General features: G+C 49.8%; 1 protein-coding gene across 1 annotated transcript; it reads right to left on the bottom strand.

The window, feature by feature from the left end:
* Window positions 1-518: 518 nt before the first annotated feature.
* MNX1 (motor neuron and pancreas homeobox 1) lies at window positions 519-10,591 on the bottom strand. Its single transcript, XM_033165508.1, has 3 exons — window positions 9,899-10,591; window positions 4,397-4,557; window positions 519-988 (listed from the first exon to the last, which is right to left on the bottom strand). Exons 1-3 carry the CDS (start codon window positions 10,518-10,520, stop codon window positions 614-616), a joined length of 1,158 nt encoding a protein of 385 aa, XP_033021399.1. The 5' UTR covers window positions 10,521-10,591; the 3' UTR covers window positions 519-613.
* Window positions 10,592-11,642: the final 1,051 nt, after the last annotated feature.

The following is an 11,642-nucleotide window of genomic DNA, read 5'->3' as shown; positions in this document are numbered from 1 at the left end:
GAAAGAGGCCACATGTGTGTAGAGGCAGCTTGAGACTGTTTGTGAAACATCTGGGAGAGGAGAAAGAGTGGAAGGCAGAGAACCTTCAGTCCTGGCAACTGTTCCATAGGGGCAAGACCTACTGGGCAGTGTTGCTGAGTTGTATGCCACTTCCTTGAATTGTTAATTGCACAGACAGCAGAGTTCTGTGCCTTTCATGCTGACCCGCGTCTGACTCGAGCCCTGACACTAAGCCTGAGCCGGCTGGGGGAGGAGGCAGGACACTGAGGAACATGGCTGTGTAAACTGGGAAGAGCAGGGTTGTACACAGAGTGCCATTGGGGCCAGTAGAGTCAGTTTCATGGAGGACAATGAGGGCATTTTACTTTAGACCAGCCTTTGCCAACCTGCCACCCTCCAGATGTGTTAGACTACAACTCCCATCAGCCCCAGCCAGCATCAACATGGTCTCATATGGCCCAGCATCATATGGCCATGCTGGCTGGGGCTGATGGGAATTGCAGTCCAAAAACACCTGGAGGGCACCAGCTTACGCAGAGAGCAACAAACACATCTGGGGTTGGGAAAGGATTTTCTCCTGAACCAGTGCAAGGAAGGTGGCTCTTGGCTCTGTTCAGGGAGCCGAGGTGGGGGGCAATTGTGGGTGGGCTCCCCCATGCCGTCCATGGGGCTGCCTCCCATCCTCGTCCCCGTCAGAGCAGTCGGGAGACCCATAGGGACAGCAGTGTCTGGGCCGATCTTCGTCCTCCTCCTCTTCTTCGTCATCCTCTTCCTCATCGTCCTCTTCCTCCCGGTCACTGTCCCTGAGTTCCTGCAAGCGGCGCCCTCCATTGTTTTTCTCTGGGGCTCCCGCAGGCAGCACCTCATCTCCCACTTTGTCCTCCCCAACACTTCCTCCTTTCTGCTTCTCTGCCTCCTGAGCCGCCTGCTCCTTGGCCTTCTTGCTCCGTTTCCACTTCATACGCCGGTTCTGGAACCAGATCTTTACCTGGGGAGAGGAGGGTGGAAATAGCACACAATGTGATCAGGCAACATACATGGGATCAGAGCTAAACCATGAGAAACACAGTCTGTCGCAGAACGAGCCAGCAGTAAATCACACCGTTCAAAGTTGGAGTCAACTCTGTATTAGCAAAAACACGAACTCCACAGACTTGGTTGAGGGTTAGGCCTAACAAGCACAGAAGCTAATTCCCGGTGGCCTTACTGCATGAAAATGAGCTGCGAGGCTGGAAGTCCCTGGCTCCCTACAGCCATCTAAGTCCCCTCCTCTCCAAGGCTTTTTCCAAGCAATGAAGACTATGCCTGCATACAGCCTGTCACTGCTCTGCCCGTTTCAGCCCTCTTCTGGTTCTGGGAGACAAATGAGGAGAGGAGCTTGTTGTAGCAGGAGGGAGAGATACCCATGACTCTTCCCCAGCCTGACTCATCTCTGCCTCTTGACATTCCTCCTCTCCTGCTTCAGCTTCTGCCTCTAATTCTGGATTTCCCTCTGCCAGCTTTGACTGTTTGAAGAATGAAAAAACTGGAAAGATGGTTTGTAAATATTTTAATAAATCTATCAAGGGAGGGCTTCCACATGGCTCCTGCATTTGCCAAGACGGCATGAGCTTGGGCACTTTACTAATCAAGAGATTAGTGGCAGTAGTGGGATTTAGACACCTCTCAAGTGTCCCAAGTCATTCACAAACATTATGTCAGCAATCCTTACAGCAGCCCTGGAAGTAGAGCCATTTTTATCACCCCTGGGCTAAAGCAGAGTGTGGCTTCACAAAGGCCACCTGGGAAATTCATGATAGAACTTAGATCTGAGCCAGGGCATTCCTGGTTCGCAGCGCCCTAGACTCCTAAAGATGGGGCAGGAAGAGCATCACCTCCCACACTGCAAATGGCACAACCAATCAGTGGCTGTTGTGTGTTTTAACAACAGCTGGAAATAAGAAAAACCCACAGGCAAAGGTCTGAATCTAGCATGGTGTGTTGTGGATAGTCACAAGCGTATCTAGAAGAAAGGGATCCTGGTCTAAATCCTTGCTAATCCAGGAGGTTCACTGGATGATCTTGGGTTAGTCACCACCTCCACCCACAGGGAGAAAATTGAGTAACTCCATATAGGCCACTTTCAGCATTTAATGAGAGTGGGGATGAGAAACCTATGAGATACGTCCCGTCCCCGTCCCCCCATGTCGCTGGACTTTGATTCCCATAATCCCCAATTACAGGTTATGTTGGTCGTGGCCAGTGCCGGATTTACGTATAAGTTAAACAAGCCGTAGCTTAGGGCCCCACTCTCTTGGGGGCCACCCCAAATACCCGGTATATTTCTTCTTAATTGTATTTCACTATTAATATAAACAAAATAAAATAAAAAATTCTTTCCAGTAGCACCTTAGAGACCAACTAAGTTTGTTCTTGGTATGAGCTTTCGTGTGCATCCACACTTCTTCAGATACACTGAAAAACGTTCTTCAGATACACTGAAAAACGTTTTGCAGTGTATCTGAAGAAGTGTGCATGCACACAAAAGCTCATACCAAGAACAAACTTAGTGCTACTGGAAATAATTTTTTACTTTATTTTGCTTTGACTATGGCAGACCAACACGGCTACCCACCTGTAACTGGAACTATTAATATACTTCTTAATTGTATTTCACTATTAATATACTTCTTCTCAATTGTATTTCAGTTCAACAATTACTTTGATAAAATACATATTTTGTTATGTGCAAATGGCTTTAGATACCTATTAGGTCCATAAATTACCTATAGCATATATTCAACACAGAAAACATTGACAATTTGTTGCTGGCAAAGGACAGCTGGACATATAAAGGGCCCCATTACCTTCACTAGCTTAGGGCCTCATCAAACCTAAATCCGGCCCTGGTTGTGGCTGAGGGGAGTTGGATTCCAACAACTGCTAGGGGGGCACAGACTCCCCTCCCATTCCCCCCCCCATAATTTTTATTGTTTTTCATTCAAATAAATAACATATAACTACAGTAACTTCTCCAGTGATACATCCTTAAGCTTCATATGCAGTACATAATACATAAATAAAAAAATAAACATATTGCTTATGTATTATCAATTCAAGTAGCCTCTCCGGTTGGATTCTTGTGTTGAATCTTCCATCTCACTTATAAAGTAAAGGAAAGGAAACCAAATCTCACCAAAAGGGTCTGTCCTTGAAGTGCTTCTAATCAGTCTTTTGTGGCAAGTAAGTCATTCCAACTGAGCCACATTCCAAATACGATTTAACCAGATTTCATTGGGGATTTCTATAGGTTGTTTCCAATATTGGGCTATTGTTAATTGGGCTGCTAGTAAGGGGGGGGGAGAGATACTAAATCTCAGCATCTAAGGTTATTGTTTAAATTTGAGTCTAATGATAACAAGGCAAGAGCCAACTTGGGTGGGAGGCGTTGCTGTGTAATTGTGGAAATAATGTGAAAAACCGTTTCCCAAAAGGAGTATAGCAACGCAACGTGCAACTCCGCCATGCATGAAAACACGAGCCTATCTCTCCACAGCCTTTCCAGCACAGCGGGAAGATGCTGGTTTTTTATTTTGGCTAGACATGATGGAGCCCAGCGCCAGAAAAATATAATTTTGAGAGAAGCCTCCTGCAGACAGGCAGAAATTGTTCATAGGGATGGGTGATGCCAAATTGATTCCCATTTATGATCTTCAATTATGATCCCTATTCCTTTCCCCACCCGCCATACTGTCCGGAGGCCTCCTATATCGCCTGCGTGTTGTTCTAAAAGAATCCTTTAAATTAAACCTACCTTAGGTTTAAAGAAGGAAGGAAGACACAAAAGAAACATAGTGTGCTACACCGAATCAGACTATTGGTCCATCTCGTTCAGTAATGTCTACAGTGATTGGCTGCAGCACTCCAGGATTTTAGATGATGCCAGGGATTGAACTGGGGACCTTCTGCATGAAAAGCAGCTGCTCCACCCCTGACTCAAGGCCTTCCCCCCACGAAATAGCACACAGTAGGCCTACAATCCCACACATTCCACCTAAGAAGTAAACCCTGTTGAATTCAGTGGACTCAGTGCCAGATAAGTGACAATAGGATTGCAGCCTTTATTGCATTCCCAAGTTTCAAAAAGTGTCTGGAGCACTGGAATGGCAGGCTGGGGTGCTTTGTAATGTAAACAGAAACAAACAAACAAACAAACACCTTTTCGCTCCCCCATGTTAATATTTTGGCTGAAATGAGAAAGACTTCAAAAGACTTGGTGGTGAGCTTATTGGACCTCAAGGGGGCGCTAATTTAAGCAAGGGAAAAGCCCCTTCCTCTGCAGGTGATTTCCCTCCTTTGCTAAATCCAGCTCCTTTCTCTCCTCCTCCTCCTCCTCCCCTCCCCAGCATTCACTCACCTGCGTCTCGGTGAGCATGAGAGACGTGGCCACTTCAAAGCGCTTCGGCCGGGACAGGTACTTGTTCAGCTTGAACTGATGCTCCAGTTCCAGCAGCTGCTGGCTGGTGAAGGCCGTGCGGGGCCGCCGGCACTTGCCCAGCAGATTGGACTGTGCTTGGGCTGAGGGAGGGAGAGAGAAAAGGAGAAGGCGTGAGAGAGGACGAGGATTGAGGAGCGCGCCACCCACTGCATCCCTCCAGCCGCGCTCCGTTGCGCAGGGGCTTCCTCTGTCCTGGGAACAGCGGCGGAACTCAGGACCCTCCCGGTCCCGGAGAAGCTGATCCAGTACAGCTGGGCGTGAAACAAACGGAGATGGAGATTAAGGGGGAAGGAAAGGCGGTCTAGATAGAAACACACACAGCGACAAGATCGGGGGCGAGAGGAGAGACTTCCTGCATCTTCTGTTTATGTAAATCATGCTGGGAAGTGTTATGGAAAATCCTCAAAATAACTAACCCTATGGAAACCCTCTCTCTGGGGTTATTTCTGTGCTGTTCAAGTCCCCCTCCTCCTGTCTCCTCTTCCTTTGTTTTCGAACGAGTCGAATTTTGGACTGCAAGCTCCGCGGGGCGGGGACATGGTCGCCTGGACTCGACGGCGTCTTTATTTTGCTTCAAGTAACAGGAAAATGAACAGCCGCCACCTCCTCTGGGACTCGGGTCCCACCGAGCGCTTTGCCCCGCTAGCCTCCCCTCAGTTTCTTGGTATCCGAGGATATGCTGCCTCTGTCAATGGGGACTGAGGACACACCATATATTTAAATCACACATGAGTACCTGACAAAGAATCATTTTGCTCTTATGACTGTCATAATATCCACTAATTCGTCTAAAATCTCCTCTCTCTTTTCTTTTCCTTTTTTTAAGTCATCTACCCTAGTTGCCATCACTGCAGTTGCAGTTCCGCCGGTTAGCGATGCATTTTTATTTTACATTTATTGCATCTATATAGCATTTTTGCATTTATGTTTCGTCTTTCCAGAACCTCTCTCTCTCAGCATTTTTGAATGCTCCTCCTGTATCAATGATCACACACACAAAGCCCCTTTCCACAGCACAATCGTAAACATCTTTACTCAAATGCAAGCCCCTTAGAGTTCAGTAGTGGGTATAAGATTGCAGCCGCAATCAATGCATGAATGAGGCTAGGGAGCAAGTTCCTCCGAAAACCCTGGGACTTCCTCTGGAGCATCGAGTTGCCCTGCGCAGGAAAGTATGGAGAGCGCGGACCGGGCTAGGAGCAGCTGCTAAGACTTGTGTGCGGAGCAGAGCGGATTATCTCACAGCCAACTGCTTCTCATCATAACATCTTTCAGATCCATGATGCTATCTGACATCTAGGAAAGAGGGGAAGTGATTTAGCTGTATAGGTTTGGGCACAATAATTTAATTCTATTTTTAAGAACTATTTTTAAAGGATTCCTTACAAAAATATTCCGACAGAAGCACAGTATTGGTTGCGGAAGGATGGAGCCAGAAAGGGGATCTATCCAGCTACGGCTTCCTCTGAGCCTATAGCTGCCTCGGTCTGAAGTCATGCTCTGATGTCAAACGGTAATTCATGGACACGGAAGAAGAAAGTCAAAGGGAGAGATGTGCATAAGAGGAGCCCGCTGGATCAGGCCAATGGCCCATCGAGTCCAGATGCCTGCGAGAAGCCCCAAAACAGGACATGAGAGCAACAGCCCCCCCTCCTCCTCCTCCTTAGGATCCCGATCAACTCACATTTAGAGAGACTGCGGACACGCGAAAACTTTAAAGCTGCTCATTCTTTCCTTCAAAGGATTCTGGGCACTGTAGTTCATCCTTTGTAGAGTTACAATTCCCAGCATTCTTTCGCCAACTGCAAGTGCCCAGAATTCTCTGAATGCGCCTTGAAGGTCTCGTGCAAGAAAACAGTGGCACGCGCGGCATTGCTAGCCTTCTCCTCCTCCGTGAATCGGCCCGATCCTCTTCTCCTGCTCGCCTTGCAGACCGTGAGGCGAGGACTGGACCGTCGCAAAAGCGCTGCGGCGAACGCCAAGGAAGGCAGCGGACAAACACGCCGCCCTTCCGAGGGCCCCGTAGTCTCCCCGTGGCCACCACCGCGCGGTGCAACGCCCAGCCCCCTGGCTTGGCAAGTTCTAGGAAGCCCCAACAGGGAGAAGTTTGAAAACAGGGGGCTTCCTTCTCAGTTTCTCCTCCTCCTCCTCCTCCAAATCCTGGGCTTCACCTGGAAGAGTGATCCGTCCTAGGAGAGGCCTCGCTTCCCCCAGATAGCTCTCACTGAGCCCGCGCCCTGGTGGGTCTCAAAACATCTCCTTCCTCACCAAGGGAGCCTACCTCTCCGCCATGCCAAGAGCCGCAGGAGGAGGAAGAAGAAGAGTTTGGATTTGATATCCTGCTTTATCACTAACCGAAGGAGTCTCTAAGCAGCTAACATTCTCCTTTCCCTTCCTCCCCACAACAAACACTCTGTGAGGTGAGTGGGACTGAGAGACTTCAAAGAAGTGTGACTAGCCCAAGGTCACCCAGCAGCTGCATGTGGAGGAGCGGAGACGCGAACCCGGTTCACCAGATTAGGAGTCCACCCTCTTCTGGCTCTCAACCACACTGCGGAGGAGCGAGCCTTCCCTCTAGCCAGCCAGCCAGCCCCGTCCCCTGCCGGGCCTTGCTCGCCCCCGAAAGCCCGCAGAGCGCCGGGAGAGGGAAGCGCGGCGCTCCGACAGGGCGCCTTGTACTGAGGGAAGCGCTTCGCACAATCCCAGCCAGAGAAGCCGGGCGATTGGGTGGCCTCGGGGCGGGGTCACCAAGCCCATTCTCTGATTTCCCAAGAGAGTAATTGGGAGAAAGTGAAAGGGGCGCGATCCGAGGGCTCAGGAGAGCTCGCCCCCCACCGCACTGAGGGAGAGGGGTAAGGGGCAAACCTGTTGGCGGGTTGCAACTAACGCCCCCTTTTAAGCAATGGTGCCCCCTTTATTCTCAAACTGACCCTCGAACCGGACTTTTTGATTAAAAGGACTCTTGGGGAATCGTTCTGGGAAGAAAAGGCCACAGAGAGCAGACTCTGAAATGACATTTCCCCCCCCTCCCTTGACTAGACTTAAATTAATATAGAACCAAAACAGACCCCGTTACCATTCCTAAAGATTTTTGGAAATAAACGGGGGCTCTTTTGCAAGCGGCGTGGAAAACGAGAGATGTTTTCCTCCACGCAGTACGAATTAAAAGTCCTGTTTTCCAGGGGACCGTCTGGCGACCAACAGAATTAGGGTCGTCAGTTTCCACCAACTGATACCGGGAATATCAATGTAACTCTCCTCTTCTTAATATTGTCCTGTAAATGCACAATGGAATTAAAATCCTGCTATCTATGGTGGGCTTTGACGGAACAAGCGCTCAGTCTTGAGAAATTTCATCAGTCTTCCGGTCTTCTGCGACTTGTTTGTTGTTCAAAATGTGGTAATCTTATTATGCTAAATAAACTAAATAATTTTAGGGAAAACGTGGTAAGCAATGTAAAAGAAAAATGTAACAGAAATAAATCCTGAGAATGTTCCGCTTTCTTGTGGCGTCAAAAAGCGCAATCTGAACGCTGCAACCCTGTTATCAAACAACCAGGGCTTTTGTGATCGCCTTCAAAACTTCAAAGACCCGTTTTTCTAACCGGAATTGAACATAGGAAGATAACCCTCGTCGATTTCAATATCAATGCTTAATTTTTATTTATTTGTTGGTGTACTGAACCCGCTGTTTATCAGTCTCACCACCGCTTTGGGTACTTTAAGAGGATTGCTTTCAATAGAACAATTAGTTTTATTTGCAGGAAACCTCTTAAAATATCAGAATAGTAGTAGGCGTTTTTTCCTCTGTCCCTTAAATTCCCAGAGCCTCCTGCCACGCGCAAACAGCACCGCCGAGGCGGTTTTCGCACCCCGGCGCGATTTCCCCAAGCCTCCCGTTATGGTCTTTCTTCGGGCTGTTTGTTCACACGTGCGTTTTATTTGCGGGAGCAGGAATTTTGACAGCTTCCCTAATTATTACTTTTTCCTGTCGGAAGGGCCTCTTTTCTTCTCTTTCAAAAAGGGACGGGGAGGATAAGAAACAAAGTAACTCCCCCCCCCCCCTTGACGATTTATCAAGAAAAGTAGGCTAAGCCTAACTCTGAGCTGCGCTGCTTTTATAACAAAGTTAACATCAAGTATAATAATAATAATAATAATAATAATAATAATAATAATAATAATAATAATAATAATAATAATAATAAATGGATTTACTGAATGATTATTGCACAGGGAGGGGGGGAATACAAGAAATAGCCTCGCCGAGGCCTAGCTGCAAGTTTACCCCAAATAGTACAAATCTTGGTAGTGAATATTAAGAGGTCAGTATTTTGGATACACATTAGCTCCTGTGTGTAAGAACAGCTAATTGTTTGGCTTCGATATTCCAGTGTTCCCCATACAATTAAGAAAACGTAGGGATATTATAGCAGGGAGATCGGGTGCACGCAGGGGTGAAAATATTTTAAGATCCCGACATTCTCAAGGGAAGTCAGTCCAAACAAAGCACAAGGTTAACCCTTCCGTTGAAATAAATGGGACTTAATGGGGACTGCAAAATCCCCATCGCCTTTTTTAAAAAAAAGGAAGCTCTGAAATTGTCCCCATGGAACCCTAAATCAGTTGCTAGGTAGGGCGGAGGACAACCACCGGACAATCCGATGGATTCTCGGTTTAGGCTCCAGTCAGTCGCTGCTGCCCTGTGCACAATATTTGGCCATTTATTACACCCTTCCCAATTCCCACTGCTTCTCGTCTTCGTCCGTGTTTGATTCCCAAACTAACGAACCCCCAAAGCACGCGTTTTGCAGGTTTAAAGACCTCCCTGCTGGAAAATGCAGCGGCCTTTTCCTTCCTTGTTGAGAGGAGCCGCTCCTCTCCAAGGCCATCTCGGCTTTTCCAAGGGCGACATTCCTTTTAGCGGGGGTCTCCCTCGCTCACCCCCCAAAACCTCACCCAAATACACCATCTTCGATCAGCCAGGGAGCGTCTTTTTATCGCAAAGGAGGAAGCGAGGAAGGGCGAGGAACAGAATCAAGGCAGGCGCCATCGGCGCATTTAGGCCCCAGCTACTGCCTGGCAGCGAGAGAAACGGATAACAAAGGAAAGATCGCGACTCCCTTGTCCTTAAATATACGTACATTACATATTCCAGAGGAACAGAGTCTATATATCATAGTTGTGTGAGCGTTCACACAATCGTATCCGTGCTGCTTAGGTATGCATCTTCCTCCCCCTCTCTCTGGGAAACCCAGCCAGATGGGTGGGGTATAAATAATAAAATTAAAATTAAATATAAAACACACACACAGCAAGAGCAGCACGCATCCAGTGGTGCGCATGTAAGATCACACGCATTATTATTATTTGCCTGGATCTTTTGTCCGATCTCTCTCTCTCTCTCTCGGTGCTACTTACAGTTGAAGTCAGGCATCTTGGGCAGGATCATGCCGGCGGTGGAGGCCCGCAGCCACTGGTCCAGCTGGAAAGTGCCGGCGCTCAGCTTGATGGGGTCGGCGGCCGGGTGCGACGGCTGCACCTGCGAGTACGAGTACGAGAGCGCCGGGTGCTGCGAGGCCAGCGCGGCCGCCGCCGCCGGGTAGCCGTACATGGGGTGCCCGTAGAGGGCGGCTTGCGGGTGGAGGCCGGCACCGCCTTGCGGGTGCAGCCCCAGGGCGGCGTGCGGGTGCGCGTGGTGGTGCGCGTGGGGGTGCGGGTGCGGGTGGGGGCCCCCCGCGGCGCCTCCCCCGCCGCCCAGGAAGCCCGGCTTGGGCACCAGCCCGCAGTGCGCGCCCAGGAGCCGAGGCGGCGACGGGCTGTCGGTGCGCAGGCACTCCGCGGACGAGGTGGGAGGTTCCGCCGACGAGGGGGGGCTGCAGCTGGAGCTGGAGCTGGCGCTGGAGCTGCTGGAGCGCGAGCTGGCGTGGCCCGACAGCGACGTGACCAGAGCCAGAGGCGACGTCTGAGCCGTCGAGGCCGCCGCCTTGGGAGGATCCACGGCCAGCAGCGCGTCGATGCGGAAATTCTTGGAGTTCTCCATCCCGGCGGCGCGGGCTTAGATGGCTTCGGAGAGGCTCATGGGGTCGCCTTGCAAGCAGCAGCTCCGGAGGAGGAGGAGCAGGAGGAGGAAACCCAAGGCAGCGGCGGATCAGCCCCAGCCCGCAGCAGCCACACCATCCGCGCAATTTGCGCCCACGCTCCCGTTCCGCGAAGATTGCACGGATACAGCAAATGTCTCCCCCAGGGGAAAGTGCACTGCTCCCTCTCTCGCCCGCGGCGAAGCTCTGGCGAAAGCGCTCCGGACCTGCCGGCTGGGCTCACTTGAAGGCTCGGAGGAGGCTCCCATTGGCCCTCCGGAGAGGCAGGACACCATTGGTGGCCGGAGAGGCGATCCGGAGCAGCCGATTGGCCTCGGCACACAGCTGTCAAGGATGCTGGGATTCTAGGTCCCGCCCACCGGGGGGGGGAGCTTCCTGCTATTTTTGGCTAGCGGGGCTGGAGGGAAAAGGAGGGAGAGCGCTTAAGGTTTAGACTCTTCATCAGACGGATTTCCCGAAGAAGGGAAAGGATTTTTTTTTTTCCTGCGTTCAACAACAGCGAAGGAATCGCGTCTCTAAGTTTCTTTCCTAAGTTAGGGAAGCTCCGTTTGGCTGCGAGAGCGACATGCTCTAACCTTAATTAGCGGGGAGAAGGAAACTTCTCTTTGCTTTTCTCAGCTACTGAAAGTTATTTGGGCAATTCACGCAGCTAGGCGAGGGCTGAGGCTGTGTGTGTGTGTGAGAGAGAGAGATGGGGGGAGAGAGAGAGAATCTGAAAGAATTAATAGCAGCATGGGGAGGCTCTTCTCTAATTAGAGGCTGTCTGGTGCTTTGTTCACAAATGTTCCCTTTGCTTTTCTGGGAGCCCATGTGGATATTATTACAGAAAGAGATACATAATTTGCACAGAAGGGAACTCCCGGTTATTCCTGTATTTTACTTTTCTTCTGTAGGTAGCATAATTAGGATAGGACGATGTGTATCACATCTGAAGCCTGATTATTTTGGGGCGGCGTAAAATATTTTCCTCGCTCGCCCTCTTTTTAAAACCTTTCTTTTACAGCGGTCAACAGCCGACCTTTCAGGGATGCACACGAAGAAGACCTTTGTGAATTAAGAAGGGA

The sequence above is a fragment of the Lacerta agilis genome, chromosome 12 (genome assembly GCF_009819535.1).
Source record: "Lacerta agilis isolate rLacAgi1 chromosome 12, rLacAgi1.pri, whole genome shotgun sequence".
NCBI lineage: Eukaryota > Metazoa > Chordata > Lepidosauria > Squamata > Lacertidae > Lacerta > Lacerta agilis.
This window is presented reverse-complemented; position numbering and strand designations above follow the sequence as displayed.